Consider the following 20,439-nt stretch of genomic DNA (forward strand, 5'->3'; position numbering starts at 1 on the left):
TAAGAGTTATTCTAGTTTTAGGTTTACCTTACCAAGCATCATGATATTATATGACATCATAAAATTATGGCCAACTGTCTTAAGGACATTAGATACTGGAAAATTGATATCCATGGCCTTATTTTAATCAATGAATTCAACCTGTCTCTGTCTGACTATGGTAATCATTTCCCCGAACAGGAACGGTACAAACTGGCTTGTGTTTCACCCTTTTTATTATTCCCAACTCACCCTCACGTGCCTATTGTGGAATGCAAGCGCGAGAAAGCTGAAAAACAGGGAGGTAAAATAATATAAAGTCTGAATCATAAACGTCTGTATAAAAGATTTCAAATCTCCTGTGAGGGGGCGTCCACCAGGCTTTTTCATAGTTCAGCTCAGAGATGGTTCTGTGGTTGTGGAGCTGGCCTCGTAGGGATTCTTCACCAACTTGGCACACCGAAAAATCATCACTATTAGGAACAGAAACAGAAGAACAACAAAGGCAATGGCAAAGCCTTTGTCTACATCAACGCTGCTGGGCAGGCTTGAATCATCCATGGGAGCACACACCTCTTTATACTGGTTCAGCTGTAGCTACCTCCTCAGGTATATCTTCAGATTTGTCATATTCCTAGACAAAAGAGGATAAAACAAGTTTGTTGGTTTGTATGTGTATATATGGGTTTTCTTAATACTATGTGGACACCAGGGGGTTTGCAAGGAAAAAAAATTTATTTTAAAAGCGCTATGAAACTGATTAAGTTAGTATAGGTGACTTTCAAGATATACACACAGATAAAAGCATTAAATATCTAGAGAATTACTCCAAGGCAATACATGAGCAAATATGTATAACTCAGAAATCCATTGAAGCTTCCTTTTCCTGCAAGATCCAGGTAAAACTGTCTTGAATATCCCAATTCTCTGTTAAGTCCAAATCCTTCTCTAAGATTTTTTCAAATTCTCAGAGTACTTATTGTAACTAATTTGTTGTTGAATCTTAACTTGCTGGATATGAACATAAAATTGTTTTATCTTTTCTAATCACTATGTTTAACTCTGCTGTCATTCCCATCTCTTAGTGAAAGATCAGGTACATCACCGAAGTGATCAATTTTAGTTATTAAAATAGTCTCTCAAAACAATATTGAAAAGAACAAAGTCAGAAGACTCCCACTTCTCAATTTCAAAACTCACTACAAAGCTACAGTTAGTAAGATAGTGTGGTACTGGCATAAGGATAGACATATAGATCAACGAAATAGAATTGAGAGTCCAGAAATAAACTCATATATCTATTGTCAACTGATTTTTATTTATTTATTTATTTATTTATTTTTGCTGAAGAAGATTAGCCCCAAGCTGACATCTGTGCCAATCTTCCTTGATTCCGTATGTGGGTTGCTGCCACAGCATGGCCAGTGAGTGGTGCATGTCCGCACCTAGAATCTGAATCCCTGAACCGAGGCCACCAAAGTGGAATGTGCCAAATTTAATCACTACACTGTGGGCCAGCCCCCATGTCAACTGATTTTTGACAAGTGTGCCAACGCCATTCAATGAGAAAAGAAAACAAATGGTGCTGGGACAAGTGGGTAGCCATGTGCAAAAGAATGAAGTTGGACCTTTACTTCACACCATATATAAAAATTAACTCAAAATAGATCAAAGACCTGAATGTAAGACCTAGAATTATAAAACTCTTAGAAGAAAACAAAGGAGTAAATCTTCATAACTTTGGATTTGGCAAAGGATTTTTAGATATTATATCAAAAGCACAAGCAACAAGAGAAAAAAATACTATATAAATTGGACTTCATCAAAATTTAAAACGTTTGTGTTTCAAAGGACACTATCAAGAAAGTGAAAGTTGAAAGACAACTCACAGAATGGGAGAAAATTTTTGCAAATAATATATCTGATAAAGAACTTGTATCTAGAATATATAAAGAATTCTTACATCTAAATAATAAGAAGTCAAATAACCCAATTAAAACTGGGGAGCCAGCCCTGTGGTTGAGTGGTTAGGTTTGCATGCTCTGCTTTGGCCGCCCAGGGTTCGGCTGGTTCAGATCCTGGGTGCAGACCTGAGCACTGCTCGCTGGGCCATGCTGTGGCAGCACCCCACATAGAAGAACTAGAATGACTCACAACTAGGATATACAACTATGTACTGGGGCTTTGGGGAGAAAAGAGAAAAAAAAAAAGAGGATGACTGGCAACAGATGTTAGCTCAGAGCCAATCTTCCTCATCAAAAAAAAAAAAATTGGCAAAGGATCTGAATATACATTTCTCTAAGGAAGGTTCACAAATGGCCAATTAGCACGTGAAAAGATGCTCAACGTGGTTAGTCATGGGGAGTTACTAAGCAATACAATCAGTCATAAAGTTTCAGTTAAGTAAGATGAATAAGCTCTAGAAATCTGTGATGTGACATTGTACTTATAGTCAATGATAATGTATTGTACAGTTAAAAATTTTTTAAGAGGGTAGATTTCATATTAAGTGTTCTTACCATAATAAAATAAAACTTTTGAAAAAGAAAGAAGGAAAAGAGGTTGGCAGAGGTAGCCTGTGGCAACAGAGAAGAAGGCAGAGTTGAGACTGAATTGATCAAGGAGGATTTTTTTTCCTGAGGGCCAGATATGGACCCCACAGATAGGGACCAGCCTGGGGGTCATATGGAAGAGGATATGACCCAAGAAGACTCCCTGAAGCTACCTTAACAGAAAGTGGCTAGAGGCGAACTTGGATTCAGCATTGTGAAGACCAGCCAAAAGAAGGACATGACTCTAAGAGATCTGCAGTTAGATAATCCTAAAGAGGGAATTTATGAGGAACCCGTGGAAAGCACATCATGAGAGAAAGAGCTGTGAACATCTTCCAAGCCTAGAGAGAAAAAAATGCCAATAGATTTGTTTTGAAAAATGGTTTAATGGATCTTTTGGTAACACACAGAGAAAGCTAAAGTCTTGTTTCCTAGAAGATTAATTGGGTTGATGAGGAGCTAAATTGTTCTGTGAAACCATATCAAGAATTGTCTCCATGACAGGCAGAGTTGTACCTTGACAGAAAGTTGGAAGGAAGTGGTCCTAAGACTGAAGATGAGAGAAAAACTAGGGGTCCTCCTGATGGCTGAAAAATGTGGGAAAATTGGTAGATACCAATCTTAAGGCATATATCATTTACATATCTATTACGTTATTCATGTGCCTTATCCTTTCTACAGTGGTCTTTGAAAGCAGGATCATGTGCATTTTTGTGTTCCACATTTCAGTGGCTTCTCACTCCTTACATCTGTTAATATCCTTTGGGGCCTATTTCCAAAATCTCACTCAAATCAATTCCCTTTTCTTTATCTCTGTGGCCATCACTATACTCTAGGCCATCAAATGCCAGACTCCTGCAAATACTCTCTGATTTCCTGAAAACACTCTTATTCCTCTCCAAACCACAATCTTTCTTCTATGCTAATTTACACCCATGCTGGCTTCCCTATGGCAGCAAGAATGGCTCCAGCAAATCCAGACCTCACATATTCCCCCTTCATGTTTTCTCCTCTTCCCCAATTCCAGAGGAAAAAAAGAACACTTTTTTTTTTTTTTTAAAGATTGGCACCTGGGCTAACAACTGCTACCAAACTTTTTTTTTTTCTTTCTGCTCTATCTCCCCAAACCCCCCTGTACACAGTTGTATATCTTAGTTGCAGGTCCTTCTAGTTGTGGGATGTGGGACGCCGCCTCAACGTGGCCTGAAGAGTGGTGCCATGTCCGCGCTCAGGATCCGAACCCTGGGCCACTGCAGCGGAGCGCATGAACTTAACCACTCGGCCACGGAGTCGTCCCCAAAGAACACTTTTATAACAGTCAGGATTCTTGTTTGCAAGCAACAGATACAGAGTCTCCCTTACTTAAGCAGAAAAGGTATTTATTATAAAGAGATCAGATAGCTTCCAGAATCAAGTAGAAGGAGAAGTGGTTTTATAAGACAGGCAGAAAGCAAGAGAGGCCAGGCATTGGGAACCATAGCCAAGGTCAGCACAGGAAAAGTCTAGTTAGGCCACTGCTGGCACTGGACACTACCACCACCAGTCACTGCTGTTGCCAAGCTCTGCTGCTACCATCATTGGATATTGCTGCCTCTGCCGTGCCTGAATTATAAATTGTGTTATCTTTGTGGGACTTGATATTCCAGTCCCTGGTTGGAGCATCCAACTGTCAAGGCTGAGTCACACATCAGCACATTAGCCACCATGGGGTAGAAAAGGGAATATTTGGTTTCTCTAGGCTTCTGTAGTGAGAATGAGGTTCTGCTTCTCACAGATTCACATAAAGGAAGACTTGCCTCAAATAGGAAGGTTTTTGGATTTTGGGCAGACCCAAAATGACAAACATCTATTTTTTGGTCTTGGCCCCAATCCAGCTGTGTGTGGTTTATAAGAGCTTTACCTAAAATTTAAAGGCATGGGAAGACTGAAAGTAAAAGGTTTACAAAAGGGTACAATAGGTAAATACTAAGCAAAAGAAAACTGAGGTGCTGTATCAATATCAGACAAAATAGACCTTAAGACAGAAGCATTATTAGGGATAGAGAGGATTGAAAGATTACAATAAAGGGTAAAATTCAGTGGGAAGATGTAACAATTCTAAATTGTAGGCACCTAATAAAATAGCCTCAAGATAAAGAAGAAAATAATAAGACTGTAGGGAGAAGTTGATTTAAAAAAAAACGCCATTAGTGGATAGTAAACACATTCTTCTCAATTATTAATAGGTCAACTAGGCAAAAATCAGTGAAGATATTGAATATTTGAATAACACAATTAACAAGTTTGATTTATTGAACATCTATAGAACCCTGCATCCAACACTTAGCAAATCCATACTTTTCCACCTATTGTTTAATCCCATTTGAGTTGGGTTTTTTGGGGGTTTTTTGGCTATGTGAAACTAAAAGCATCCTAATTCCATGTATTAAGTCCCTTTCTTCTTAAAATAGCTAGAAAAGTTTCTGTTCTCTGCAAATAAACCTTAACAGATAGAAAGACCAAGTTGAATTTATTCCAGGAGTGCAAGAGTAGTTTACATTAGAAAATCTGTAAATGACACACACACACACACACACACACATACGTATTGGGAGAAGAGAGAGAGAAAATCATACGAATACCTCAATGGTTGCAGAAAAAGCATTTGATAAAATTCAATACCAACACAAAATATCCTTAGTAATATTCTTAGCAAAACAGGGATAGAGGAGAACACCTTTAACATGGTAAATGTTATCGACCAAAAATGTAGAAACATCCTACTTAATGGTCAAAAGTTGAAAGATTTTCCTTTTAAAATCAGGAACAAGACAAAGATGTCTACTATATTCACTTTTATTCCACATCATTCTGGAGGTTCTAGCCAACGCAGTAAAATAAGATAAAGAAAAATAGGTACAAATAATGATTTAAAAAGAAGAAACAAAAATGTTCATTATTCACAGATGTCATTGCCTACAGAACAGTCTGCAGAAAATATGAGAAATAAGCAGAGTTTAGCAAGGTGTCTCCATAAGATACATAAGACAATTGCATTTCTAGATGCCAACAACAAATAATAAGAAAATATAATTTTTAAAATGCATTATAATAGCATAACAAATACATAAGGTATTTAAAAATAAATCTAACACAAGTTGAGCAGGACCTGTATGGAAAAAATTATCAAACTTTACTGAAAGTCATTAAAGAACACCTAAGTAAATGGAGGGATGTACCCTGTTTATGGAGTCAACATGGTAAAGTTGTTAATTCTCCCCAAATTGATCCTTAGATGCAATGCAATTTCACCAAAATCCAATCAGGACTTTTTGAGAAAACTAACAAACTGATTTTCTTAAATGTATATGGGAGTTCACAGGCCCAAGAATAAAGAAGACATTCTGAAGAAAAAGAATAGAGTGGGGAGATTTCCCATATCAGTCATCAAGGTTTATTATAGAGCTACAGTATTTTTGACTGTGGGGTATAGGTGCAGGCATAGATAATAGACCATTCGAGCAGACTAGAGAACCCAGAAACAAATCACACATTTAGAGAACTTGAATTATAACAGAATAGGCATTGTTGACCACAGGAAAAGAATGGACTGTTTAATAAGTGATATTGGAAAATAGGATATCCATTTTAAAAACTGTGCCTGTAGTTATATGTCAAAAGCAAACTTAAAAAGCTTTAGAAGAAAATATAGAATATCTGTATGAGCTCAGGATAGGAAAAACCTCTTTAGCAAGACATAAATAGTACAACATATATTTAAAAAGATTGATAAATTTGACTCTGCAGTTAAGAACTTCTGATCACACAGACACTATAAAGTAAGTAAAAATACAAATCACAAGCTTGGAGAAGATAGTTGCCATACATATATCCAACAAAGGATTTGTATGCAAAATTAGAAAGAAAAAAAAACCCTCCTCCCACTTAATAAGAAAAAGACAAACACCATACTACCTAAAGCAATCTACAGATTCAGTGCAATTCCAGTCAGAACCCCATGACATTCTTCATGGAAATAGAGCAAAGAATCCTGAAATTCATATGGGGCAACAAATGACCCCAAATAGCTAAAGCAATCCTGAGAAAAAAGAACAAAGCTGGAGGCATCCCAATCCCTGACTTAAAAATATACTGCAAAGCTGTAGCAATCAAAACAGGATGGCAGTGGTACAAAAACAGACACACAGATCAATGGAACAGAACTAAAATCCCAGAAATAAAACCAGACGTCTAGGGACAGCTAACCTCCAACAAAGGAGCTAAGAACATACACTGGAGAAAGTAAAGTCTCTTTAACAAATGGTGTTGGGAAAACTGGACAGCCACATGTGAAAGAATGAAAGTAGACCATTATCTTTCACCATACACAAAAATAAACTCAAAATGGGTCAAAGACTTGAAACTGTAAAACTCATAGAAGAAAATATAGGCAGTATACTCTTTTGTGTATGTGAGGAAGATTCACCCTTAGCTAACATCTGCTGCCAATTCTCCTCTTTTTTTTTTTTTTGCTTGAGGAAGATTAGCTTTGAACTAACATCTATGCCAGTCTTCCTCTACTTTGTATGTGAGATGCCTCCACAGCATGGCTGATGAGTGGAGTAGGTCCATACCTGCAAACCTGGGCTGCCGAAGCAGAGTGCATGGAACTTTAACCACTCAGCCACAGGGCTGGCCCTGGCAGTGTACTCTTTGACATCAGTCTTAGAAGGATCTTTTCAAATACCATGTCTACTCGGGCAAGGGAAACAAAAGAAAAAATAAACAAGTGAGACGTCATCAGACTAAAGAGCTTCTGCAAGGCAAAGGAAATGAGGAAGAAAATGAAAAGACAACCCACCAAACTGGGAGAAAATATTTGCAAGTCATATATCTGACAAGGGGTTAACCTCCAAAATATATAAAGAACTTACTCAATTCAACAACAAAAAAACAAACAACCTGATCAAAAAATGGGCAGAGGATATAAACAGACATTTTTCCAAAGAAGATACACAGATGGCCAATAGACATATGAAAATACATTCAACATCACTAATTATCAGGGAAATGCAAATCAAAACTACACTAAGGTAACACCTTACATCTGTTAAAATGACTATAATCACCAAGGCAAAAAATAACAAATGTTGGAGAGGTTGTGGAGAAAAGGGAACCCTCATAGCCTGCTGATGGGAATGCAGACTGGTGCAAACACTATGGAAAACAGTGTGGAGACTTCTCAAAAAATTAGGAACAGAAATCCTATACAACCCAGCTATCCCACTACTGGGTATTTATCCAAAGAACTTGAAATCAACAATTCAAAGAGACTTATCCACCCTTATGTTCATCGCAGCATTATTCACAATAGCCAAGAAGTGGAAGCAACCCAAGTGCCCATCGACTGATGATTGGATAAAGAAGATGTAGTATATATACAATAGAATACTACTCAGACATAAAAAAGACAAAACTGTCCCATTTGCAGTATGGATGGGCCTTGAGGGTATTATGTTAAGCGAAATAAGTCAGACAAAGACAAACACCATATGATTTCACTCATATGTGGAATATAAACTAACACATGGACAAAGAGAACAGATTAGTGGTTATCAGCAGGGAGAGGGGTCTGAGGGTGGGCATAAGGGGTAAATGGGCACATTTATGTGATGACTGACAAATAATAATGTACACCTGAAATTTCACAATATTATAAACTATTATGACCTCAATAAAAAGAAAAAAAGAAAAAAGAACTCTGTAGAAAAATTAGCAAAAGACATGAACTGTCATTTCATTAAAAAATGATTGGTACATAAATACATGAACAGCTGTTCAATTTCACTAGTAATCATGGAAATACAGATATCAATTTTTTATCTACTAGATTGGTAAACCTTGAGAAGCCTGATAACAAAAAATGTTGGCAAGGATGTGATTTATCTGAAGCTCTTATACACTGCCTATCAGCAGTATCAGAGTATAAATTGATAAAACTCTCTATGGAAAGCCATTCAGCCTTATCTGGTAAAGTTGAATATACATATTCTCTGCAACCCCACAATTCCACTCCTGCGTATACACCAGGAGAAGTATAAAAGAATGCTGTTGCGTTCTTGTACATTTGTTACCTACAAGCAAAAAAACAACTCAAACGACCCCTGCCTGGAGAATTATTATATAAACTGTGGTATTATCCACAAATGAATATTACAAAACAGTGAAAAAAAATTTAATGAATGAACTAGAGTTGCATCCAACAACATGGGTGAATCTTAGAAACATATTATTAAGTGAAAAAAGCAAATTACAAAAGATTGCATACATTATTATATTATTTTTATAAATCTCAAAACAAGCAAAACTAAAGAACATATTATTTAGGGGTACATACATATGTGATAATCTATTTTTGAAAAAGCAAAGGAGTGATAAAGAAAATTCACGGTAATAGTTACTTCTGGGAGGGAGGCAGGGAGATGATCTAAAGGAAAGAGCACATGGATGCATTAATAATGGTAATGCTATCATTCTTAAATTGGCTCATGGGTTCACAGCAGTTCATTCATTATTATGTTTTATAACTCAAATATGTTACATATCTTCTTTTGAATTATCAGATATTACAAAATTTAAAAAATCAGGTTTGAGGGAAGCAAGGAAAAGAACAATTTTCCAGCACAACCAATATATTTATTAAGAATCAAGAAATTTTTTGGGATACAGTACTTGTTGGCTCCAGAGGTCACTGATTGGGGGGATCCTCTGAAGAGCCAAAGAGGGAACAGCTTAGGGAGAGCTCATTGGAAACTCCTACTTGTCTGCACAATTCTTGGTTTGGGAAGGGCAAAGGGCATTCCTTCCAAAAGTTAACTCCCAGTGAGAACAATTCAATGGTGATCAAGAAATATAACATGGTGATAGAGAACATGGACTCTAGGGCCAATTCCTCTGGATTTGGATCCTGGCTCTAATAAAGCTTGGTGATCATGAGCAGGTTACTTAACCTTTCAGAGCCGTTTCCTCATCTGTAAAATGAAGGTAATAATATAACAATTTTATGAAGTAGATGTTGAGATTAAATAAAAAAACAGTCATGCACCTCATAATGATGTTTGAGTCAGCAATGGATCATATGATGATTGTCCCATAAGATTAGTACCATACAGCCTAAGTATGTAGTAGCCTATACCATCTAGGTTTGTGTGAGTACACTCTATGAGGTTCACACAATGACAAAATCACCTAACTACCATTTCTCAGAACATATCCACATCATTAATAGAAAGTAGTGGACCTCTATGAAGTTGTCTGCCCCACAATTCCCCTCCTGTCCCTCCATATGGCTATTGTGGGAGCTACCATGTTCTGACACGGCTCCACAGTGCTGGCTGTCACAGTTCAATGGTCTGGCATAGGAACCTAAGCTGAGTCGAAGCTCTTTTCTCAAATTTTTGTAACTGGAATGGGAAAGTAAGCCTGGCACATACTAGGTATTCGATATATACTTGCTGATAATTGAGTCGTAATGAGAACATTTGAGCAATCTCACTACAGTTTTTTTTTTGAGAAACATTCACCCTGAGCTAACATCCATTGCCAATCTTTCTCTTTTTTTGCTTGAGGTAGATTAGCCTTGAGCTAACATCTGTGCAATCCTCCTCTATTTTTTTGTCTGTGGGACACCTCCACAGCATGGCTGATGAGTGGATTAGGTGTGTGCCTGGGATCTGAACCCATGGACCTGGCCCACTGAAGTAGAGTGTGTGGAACTTTAACCACTTGGCCACAGGGCTGGCCCCTTCACTACAATTTTAATACCATGCCTTTGTCTTTTTCTATTTGTATATACCTCAGATGCCACTTTTTAGATATATTTCTTTAATATCTCATTACATCTGCAGGCATGTATCTTCTGTTTATTCATAACTACATTCCCTCAAAAGGTCATATTATTTTTCCTTGGCACCTACGTATCTTACTAGACCCATAACAGCCTGAATATTTCATTAATTTTCCAACTTCTCCTCTCAATTATTGCATTTCAAGAGACCTGCATCTTTCTTTAATTTCCTTTCACTTATCCTCCTTATCACAGATTTCTAGGTTTGATTTTATGCTGTGTAAAATGTCTCAATTTTATAAAGTTAAGGAGAAAAATAAGCAGACAAAAATAAGTACTTCCTGAATGAAAACAATTCCAAAGCAACGTGCTGGTAAAGGTGTGAAAGGAGCCCAAAGGGAAGAATCAAGCAAGGTTTTACTGAAGAGGCAAATAGGTGAACTGAATTGAGGCCTGAGAATGAGTAGAAGTTTACCAGGCAGACAAAGGCGGGAAAGGGGAAAAGCAGAAGAAAAAATATCCCAAGTAGAAACATGAAGGTTTAAGGCAGGACAACATAGTATGTTTGAAAAACAGTAAGTGTTCAGTAAGCGTTGGAGAGGTCTTCTCCTCCTGAAGAATAGGCAGGAGTGGTAACCTAGACAAGTTCACCAGGAGCCTTGTACGGCACGTTAAAGATTCTGGACTCAACTTTGCAATCAGTGGGGAGCCACTGGAAAGCTTTTAAGCATAGAATTACACCATTAGATGCTTGTGTTAGAAATATCAGACTGGCAGGAATATGGAGGGTATATACGACAACAATTATTCTTCCATTAATATGAGCTAGAGGGCAAAAAAAATCTAAATGTTTAGATTTTTTTTTTTTTTGGTGAGGAACACTGGCGCTGAGCTAACATCTGTTGCTCATCTTCCTCTATTTTGTATGTGGGACACCGCCTCAGAATGGCTTGATGAGTGGTACGTATGTCCTCACCTGGGATTCAAATCCATAAACCCATGGTTGCCAAAACGGAGTGCATGAACTTAACCACTATATCACCGGGCTGGCCCCCAAACGTTTTGATTTTTTTTAACTTCTCATAGCATACATTAGCATAGTGCCTGAACCTAGTAGGAAACGTCTGTTGATGTGGAGCCTTCAGTGTCAGAAGGAACACTCTGCTTCTCTTGGATGTAGAGAACAGACAACATGACCCTTGTGTGATTAACAAACTCAGCTGGGGTGGTATTAGTCACAGGGGTCTTCGTAGAAGTGATGGCTGAGCTCAATCTGGAATAAGAAAAGAGCACTCCAAATGAAGGAACAGTGACTGAGACAAGGAAGCGTGGGAACCTTTTTGGGAAATACTGCTTAATTCAGTATGGTGGAGCTCACAGTACACGAAAGCGAAAGGTATAAAATCATAGACTCTCATAGTTGGAAGGAATCTTTAAAAGCCATCTTGTTGCGCCAGGCTTCTAATCATTCTTGCAAAGCTCCTGCTTTAACTGCTTGGGTGAGTTCCCCAGGGACCTTCAGGGGCCCGGAAATGATTATCTTCCAAGGCAGTCCATTCTTGAAAATAATTCTTTACATTGAGCCAAATGTGTCTCCTCAGCACTGCTCCACTTTTAACTTAGGGCTGTATAGGGCAACTTATATCTTTTCCATAGACAAGATTTTCAGGATTTGAAGATAGCTTTCAAGTACTTGTTGACTCATTTCTTCAATCATTTCATCATTTCTCAAAGGATATGATCTTTATATCACTCTAGTCTTTTTTTACCGAAGAGATTCTAGTGTGTCTATATCTCTTTTAAAAGATGGTCCCCAATGCAGAATATAAGACCCATGCAAAGGTTAAGATTATTCATCTAAATCCTATACTTCTATTGCTAGAGATAAGACCATAATGAACCTTGAAAGTCAGGGTAAAGAATCTGAATTTTATTCTTCCAGGTATAGAGGAACCATTGAAGGATTTTGAGCAGGTAAATGCCTCGAGAGCAGGGGCCATATCTTACTGTGTATCCCATTGACTCTAACTGGAATGTGAGCTCTAAGTGCTAGGTCTGTGTCTGTCCCATTCTTGGCATAGCTTCAGTGCCTAGGGCAAGGCCGGCACATTGTAAGTGCTTAGAACACCTACATGAATGAATTAATATCTATATCAGTCCCTAGTATATTATGCATACACAATTCATGCTTGTTGAATGAAGGAAGGTAAATAATCAAAGCCATATTTTAGGAAGATAATTTGCAACAGCATGTAAAAGATATTGGAGACAGGAAATAACAGACACCACAGAGTGGAAAACAATAAGGAGGAGTTGTGGCAGTCTCAACAAAAGGTAACGAAAGTATAAACTAGGATAACAGAGTGAGCAACGAAAAGGAAGGAATGGATGTGAGATTGTGAAAGAGGATTTGACATGATTTATAAATTAAATGGACATATAATGGGAGGAAGAAGGAAGTGGTAAAGAAAACTCTGGGCCTTGAATTTGGAGGGCTGAAAGAAAGATGCGGCCATTCATAGAACTATTTTCTTTAGGAATAGCAAATACTTTAAGGGATTATGATCAATTCAGTTCGGGGTAGGTTGAACTTAAAGGTACTGATGTGGCATGCTCAGGAGGGGGAAATGCGAGACTGAAATTTAGGAGCAAAGAGGAGCAAGATCTTTAGAGCTGAGGGTCACCCAAGGAAAGGAGAGTTGAAATCATAGGAGTAGATGAGATGGCCAAAGCAGAATTAGAAACAAGGGAATGTCTGCATTTATGATGGAGGAAAGAGATCAAGGAACCACAGAGGGAACAGTTACAAGTACGAAAACCTAAGGAGTATAGAGTCATGAAATCGAAGAGATGAAAGAATTTCAAGGAGTGGGTTTGCCAACAGTCTCAAATGCTACAGAGAGATGGAAAACTTCCAATACCTGGAAATTGGAAAACATGTAGTCATCTGTGATTCTCCTTCTCCTTATTTAAGTAAATGTGAATTCTTGAACTTTGAATCAGAGGTCTTTAGTTTACTTATTCAAACTTCTCTCTCATAGCTGCCAAATTGCAACAAGCTAATTTTGCCCCTTTTAGGTTGACATCTCTTCTTCCTCCCCCTCAAAAAGTAAACTACATTCTTATTGAAAAAAGAAAAGAAAAGAAAAAGGCTGATGTTGTTTTGGTTCCAAGTATGCCATGTTCTTGGCTCTTATCTTCATATGCAGGGATCAGGTCCAGGTTTTATAGGGCCCGAAGTTTATACAAGTTGGAGGGGGGCTCCCTTTAAGAAAGAGAGTGCAAGATTTTGAACACAAAACTCAGTAAAAAGTTTTTTAGAGTGGGGAAAAAAATCACAATAACTTATTGAAGCCTTGGATATTCAGTATCCTTTTTTCTGGAACTTCTTAGGCAAAATAGCTTTTCTTGACAGATAAAATGGTAAATCCGAAATCTGTTTTCCAAAGAGGAGACGTATCCTAGAATTTTTTAAGTGGCTCTGAAGGCTCCTGTTTTGTTTGAGATGAATAGCAGTGCTGCTCAGGACTAGAATAGGGAAAAGGAGGTGGGGCACGACTCTATTGCTATATGCAAAATTTGGTCTTGCTGGGGCTGGCCTCGTGGCTGAGTGGTTAAGTTCACGCGCTCTGCTGCAGGTGGCCCACTGTTTCGTTGGTTCGAATCCTGGGCGCGGACATGGCACTGCTCATCAAACCACGCTGAGGCAGCATCCCACATGCCACAACTAGAAGGACCCACAACGAAGAATATACAACTATGTACCGGGGGGCTTTGGGGAGAAAAAGGGAAAAAATAAAATCTTAAAAAAAAAAAATTTGGTCTTGCAAAAAGAAACAGAATAACGGCATTTACAAATCTGCAGCAAAGTCAATTCCTTTTTCACTTAACACTTCCTAGAAAGATCAAACCCCTCTTTCTTTCATGTGTTCTCTTCCCAAATCACTTCGTTTTTCCCGTCTGTAGTGCCCTATATTTCTTTAAAAAAGAAACAAACAAAAAGACCCAGGTTTTTTCTCCTGGCCATAAGTTGAGTCTGAAGGGAGAGGTGATGGTGAAGAAGTACACGACTGAAGCTTTCTTACTCTAATCCCTAAAATCAAAGACATCCTCTAGCTCATAGGACCAATGGAGGTCCTCCCAACTTGCCTCGAAACAAGACTATGTCTAAAACATCCTTTCTCAGATGAAAGTTTTACTTTTCTAAAAAAGCTCTAAGAAAAAAAAAGCTTTTTACTTCTTCAGTCATTTCCCTAGTATTCCCCAAGTTCACAGAAAGGTACTATTAAACTCAGAAGAATTGTTGGAATTATTAACATAAACACTTCACCAGGAAGTCAATATGGCTGTTTTATTTACCTTTTGAGAGCGTGATATCCAAGGCTGGCGGTTGGCAGGGCAGTCACCTCCTACTCAAGCACATCTCTTGGCAGCCTCTCCTCTTTTCATCAACCCCCTCTTACAAAAGGAGAGTGGTTGATAGGTCTTTCCCTTCCCTGCTCCCACACTGAACTCAGAAGCTTCATGAATAGTTCAACTAAAACAGGATCAAGTTTCAGACACTCCCATAGTGAGTGAGAAAATGATCCCACTAGATTAAATTGGAGCCTAGATCAGTAGAAGAATATTTCCACAACTCTGCCAGGGCTGGGGCAGCCAAGGTTAATAGCTCAAGTGATACCTTCTAAGTAGGATCACATGGGTGGTAGAAGATGGGTCAGTAGCCAGCTTTTTGGTCTATGCAATGGTTCTCTGGATTAGCAGGATCTCCTGGCAAATTGTTAGAAAGAAATGCAAATTCTTGGACCCCATCCCAGCCTTAATGAATCAGAAACTTCGGAAGGGTTGGCATCTGTGTTTTAACCAACCCCTCTAGGCGACTGTGATGTATGCTCAAGTTTGAGGACTACTTGTCGACGAGATCAGTGAAGCTCTAGAATCTCTCCTTTTCCTCAAAAAGAATTAACTCAGGACATTTGGATCAGAAAAGTCAAAACTATTTCACTTAGCATTAGTAGTTACACATATTTGTATATACCTCAAATGCAAAATCTATCTCCTCTAAGATTTTATTTGGTTCATTAAAAAACTTCTATAGGATCTGTGTATGTGTGTGTCTCTGTATGCATATATGCTTATAAATACAGAATATTTCGGGTGGATTATATTGTACCATGTGCATATTATCTACTCAAAATTTCTTTTTTCAAGTAGATAAATTTTCAAGATTTTATCACACCTTAAAAAATTAACTCCCCTGAAAGATGTGCTATATTTAATATTTACTGAACGCCTACTATATGTCAATCACTGCGCTAGTTGCCAGGGACAGAATGGAGAATGAAGTATAGTCCCAGCCTTCAAACTTTTATTTTCCTAAATAACAATAAATAAAGCAATTAAAAATATTTTCAGTTTCCAAATTTTTTTTGCCCTTGACCATACTATCTCAAATTGCGTGGAAGAGTTGAGGGAAGGTAAGAATAGTAGTTCTTTCCTTCCAGGGTAGGTAAAACTAAAGCCTGAAACAAAACCAGGCTTTAGGGCTCATTATAATAACTATCATTTATTTAATGATGGACCTTAAAACAAAATCCTTCTATCTTTCTGGCTTTTGTAATTATAAATATAATGTAAAGTCATATCACATTCAAACATTACAGAAATACATATGAAAAGATAGAAATATCCTATTAATCCCACTCTCCAGAGATACACTGTTAATAGTTTGGTGGATTTCTCCAGCTTTAATTTCAATATTTATTATAATAATTATTAATGACAAAAAATACTTTTTTAATGCTTTTTTCATTCAACAGTCTGTCTTGGATATCTTTCCATTTTAATACATATAGATCCACTTCATTCTTTTTAATGGCTGCTGAGGACTCAGGTACTCCATTACATTGACATCCATGGTCCATTTTCTCTATTAGTGGGCATTTGAGTTGTTTCAAATTTCTTATTATTATACCAACATTGCAATGGATATCCCCACACGTATTTCTCTGGGTACTTGTGGAAATGTTTTTGTGGGATAGATTCCTCACAATAGTAAAAATATAAATGCTGAGTTGTAGAATATGAATATTTAGAATTTTAATAGGTGTTGCCAAACTACACACTAAAAAGATTATAGTGATTTATACTCTCTTCAAATAGGTATGAAAGTATCTGTTTTTTCCATAGTGTCACCAATATAGATTATTTTCAATCTCTGAAATATTCATCCAGCTAATAGGCAAAAAATAACGTCTCAGTTTTTAAAAACTTGCCATTTCCCTAATTACTATGGTATGTGAATTTCTATTGTTTGTACATCTTTTACAGATTTCCTGTACCTATCCTTTCCCTTCTTTTGATTGGGTCATTCATCTTTTACTTATTTATTTGAAGACTATATGTATACATACAAAAGATATATTAAAAAAATATACATATTTTAAAGATTGGCACTTGAGCTAACAATTGTTACCAATCATTTTTTTTTCTTCTGCTTTATCTCCCCAAAACCCCCCAGCACATAGTTGTATATTTCAGTTGTGGGTCCTTCTAGCTGTGGCATGTGGGACACCACCTCAGCATGGCCTGATGAGTGGTGCCATGTCCATGCCCAGCATTCTAATGAGTGAAACCCTGGACTGCCAAAGCAGAGCGCGTGAACTTAACCACTCAGCCATGGGGCCAGCCCCTAAAAGAATATATATATTTTCTTTTTGAGGAAGATTAGCCCTGAGCTAACATCTGCTGCCAATTCTCCTCCTTTTGCTGAGGAAGACTGGCCCTGAGCTAACATCCATGCCCATCTTCCTCTACTTTATATGTGGGACGCCTACCACAGCATGGTGTGCCAAGTGGTGCCATGTTCACAGCTGGGATCCGAACTGGTGAAGCTCGGGCTGCCGAAGCGTGCGAACTTAACCACTGTACCACCGAGCTGGCCCCTAAAAATATATTTTTAACTATAACTTTTTGTGATATAAGTTGTTCCCAGTTCCTATCCTCTGCCACTCCCACTCCCTCACTTTTGAATCTGCTCTCTTTCAATACCAGCTTTCAGTATTCAACCTCTCTTCTTAGCCCAATAACTTCCTCTAGCTTCTCATTTGCCTGACCAGTCTCATCCCCTTCTACACACTTTTAAACTGTACTTCTTCTTCAGCTCTAGAATATTCCATCCCCAAGATACTGACCTAATTTGTCAATCAGTTCTCAATTCTGGGCAAACTGCTCTGTTCACTTGCTTTCCTCAGGCTTCTGAGTATTGGCGGAGAAAGTAAGAACAGTGCTCCAGTTTCATGAAAATTTATCCCTTCTCACTTTGGTCCCTCAGAGCATTTGACAATCTTTTTATTTGTATCTTTTTATTCCTACACTTCCTAACCAATTGCCTCCAGCTGTACAGCTACACTCAACACCATTTCTCTCTCTTCTTCTCAGTGGAAGTTTCATCTATTATTTTCTTTGAGAATCAAAGCCAGCACACAGGAATTGTCAACTTCTCTTTCTTCCACTTCAAAATGTGTACACATTTTCAGCAAAAGAGTTCCTTGGTTTTTCTGAGAGTAACACTTCCACATGCAGACCTAACCTATCTCCTTGTCTCCCCTAAGACCAGTCTTACTTGTTTTCTTGGGCACATATATTTTCTTGCATTTTTAATTTGCTCCTTTCCACAAGCTCAGTCTATAGACATATTTTTCTATTCCCAGCCCTACCCTGTCCCCTACCCCAGCTACCATTTGATAACTTTCTCTTCATTGCCACATTTCTTGAAAAAGTGGTGTATGCTAACTACCTGCCTCTATTTATTCACTTCTACTCACTTCTCACTCACTTGAACTATGGTTTCCACTCCCTCTGCTCTCCTTAGGTTTGCTCATCCACATCTCTGAACATATGATACTGTTGCCCAAACTGTTTTATCTTGCAACTCCTTTGACTTCCATTACTCTACTCTTTCCAGGCTGCCTCATCCTTCTTCCATAATCTGAAACAGGCATTTCTTGAGGCGTTCTTTGCGTCCTTTTTTTTTTTTTTTTTTTTTATCTCTTTTAACTTTGGTGCTGTCATTCTCTGCAATCACAAGTCTCTTGCAGTTGATGCACAAATTTAGGTCTAGGTCCCAACCTTTCTTTTGGGCAGATGTCCTATGATTTCATATACTTTAATAAGCATTTTTACCTGGCTGTCCCACCAACTAAGTCAACGAGTGAACTTGAGCTGAACAAATCTGAACTTCCAGTTAGCACTTGCCTCCGTTATCGCTATCATCCAAAAGCCTTCTTCTTTTTTTTTAAAGATTTTATTTTTTTCCTTTTTCTCCCCAAAGCTCCCAGGTACATAGTTGTATATTCCTCGTTGTGGGTCCTTCTAGTTGTGGCATGTGGGACGCTGCCCCAGCGTGGCTCGATGAGCAGTGCCATGTCGGCGCCCAGGATTCAAACCAACGAAACACTGGGCCGCTTGCAGCAGAGCGCGCAAACCCAACCACTCAGCCACGGGGCCAGCCCCCATCCAAAAGCCTTCTTGACATCACAGCTTTCTTTTTATTCCGTATGTAACTACATAGCAGGCCTTGTTGATTCCTCTGTCACAACAGTATTTGTGGCAGTCATTTCCTTTTCAGTTTCACTGACCTATGTGAAGTCCTTGTTATTTCTCCCTTGGATTTCTGCAGTAGCTGTTTACTAAGTCAATTTCCTGCTTCTCTCCTTCCCCAAAATAACCTGAATCAGTGTTCCTTAAAATTTTAACCTCCAGGAATAAGGTTTCCAAATAAAAGATGAGTACTCTTTTAGTATAAATATGTTCTATGCAATATTTGGAACATACTTATACTAAAAAAATATTTGTTGTTTACCTGAAGTTCACGTTGACTGGCCAATTTGTATTTTTATTTGCTAAATCTGGCAACTCTATCTGGATACACTTAATAAAACTGGCACATCTTCAGACCACCATTTTCAGTAATTAAAAACACTGGCTTACCATAACGATTAAGGTAACAGAAAAATTTGTAATAGTTTAAAAATTAATAGTAGTAATAGTAACTGTTTCATATTGGTAAGCCAAAAACATGTGCAATAGGTCAGACTTCATAATTTTTATTTCTACTAAAACTAGAAAAACTGAATTCACAATATGTTTGTCAGATATTGCAATGAGTTTTGATGGATACCAGATAATTCTAAATAATTGGATCTAACATGGATCTGGTATCATGGAGAGTTTCTAATTGAAGACAGCTTTCAGGAGTTTGTCAGATCCTAGGTAGAAGAGCATATAGTAACCTCAAAAGTTGAATGTTTCAACCTGGGAGAGAGCAGGAATTGTATTCAGCTGCATGGGTTGCATTCAGCTCTGAAAAGCATTTTTTCCCATTCAATTGCAACATTTGGATGTGGTTTAAAACATATTCAATAATGTGTCATCGATTTTTTTTCTGTGATTAAGAAAGAAAATTATCATGTATTGTGAAATAATAAACTCTTGGCAGTCAAGGCACTTGCATAACAGCCTGTTTTTCTTACACAATACTGATACTTTCTTCTCAAGATTAAAAACCATGGCATTTAGAACTTGAAGTAATAAGTTCAGGTTAATGAAAATATTGTTCAGATAAGCCATTTGAGCAAGCCTAATTGAAAAACAAAAATGGTTTTTGTTAGTACTATCTGTATAGTAAAGAAAGAATTTTTACTCCAGCCTTTATTAAAAAACTTGTGAGCGCAGCTTCCCCATTACTGGCTTCTATACTTCATCGTGGCAAAAGCAGTCTTCTAACATTTGCCTACATCTTCTCAAAGATTATGCTTACCAGTTTCTATTTAACTATATTTACACTGTGTACTAATCTGTTCTATGTTGAATCAGAATCAGGAGAAATATTGACTATCAACTGTTCTCTGAATAAAACAGGAAGTGGACTGACATTTTGTTTCTTGTAGGAATAATGTCCTTTCTACAACCAAAGTTACAACTCCTATCAGTTTTGATCCCGAGATACCTTTTCCAGATTCTCTCATCCCTCGCAAAATAATTCTTTTTTAAACAACTTTTTTTTTCTAAATGAAAATGTCT

The 20,439-nt window shown here is 37.7% G+C and overlaps 1 protein-coding gene across 1 annotated transcript; it reads right to left on the reverse strand.

The window, feature by feature from the left end:
• Nucleotides 1-238: 238 nt before the first annotated feature.
• On the reverse strand, nt 239-14,853 carry CTXND2 (cortexin domain containing 2). The gene is made up of 2 exons (XM_070268305.1): nt 14,716-14,853; nt 239-613 (listed from the first exon to the last, which is right to left on the reverse strand). The coding sequence occupies exon 2, from the start codon at nt 538-540 to the stop codon at nt 373-375; it is 168 nt and encodes a 55-aa protein (XP_070124406.1). The 5' UTR covers nt 541-613; nt 14,716-14,853; the 3' UTR covers nt 239-372.
• Between the last annotated feature and the right edge of the window lie 5,586 nt (nt 14,854-20,439).

This window comes from Equus caballus, chromosome 5 (genome assembly GCF_041296265.1).
Source record: "Equus caballus isolate H_3958 breed thoroughbred chromosome 5, TB-T2T, whole genome shotgun sequence".
Taxonomy (NCBI): Eukaryota; Metazoa; Chordata; class Mammalia; order Perissodactyla; family Equidae; genus Equus; species Equus caballus.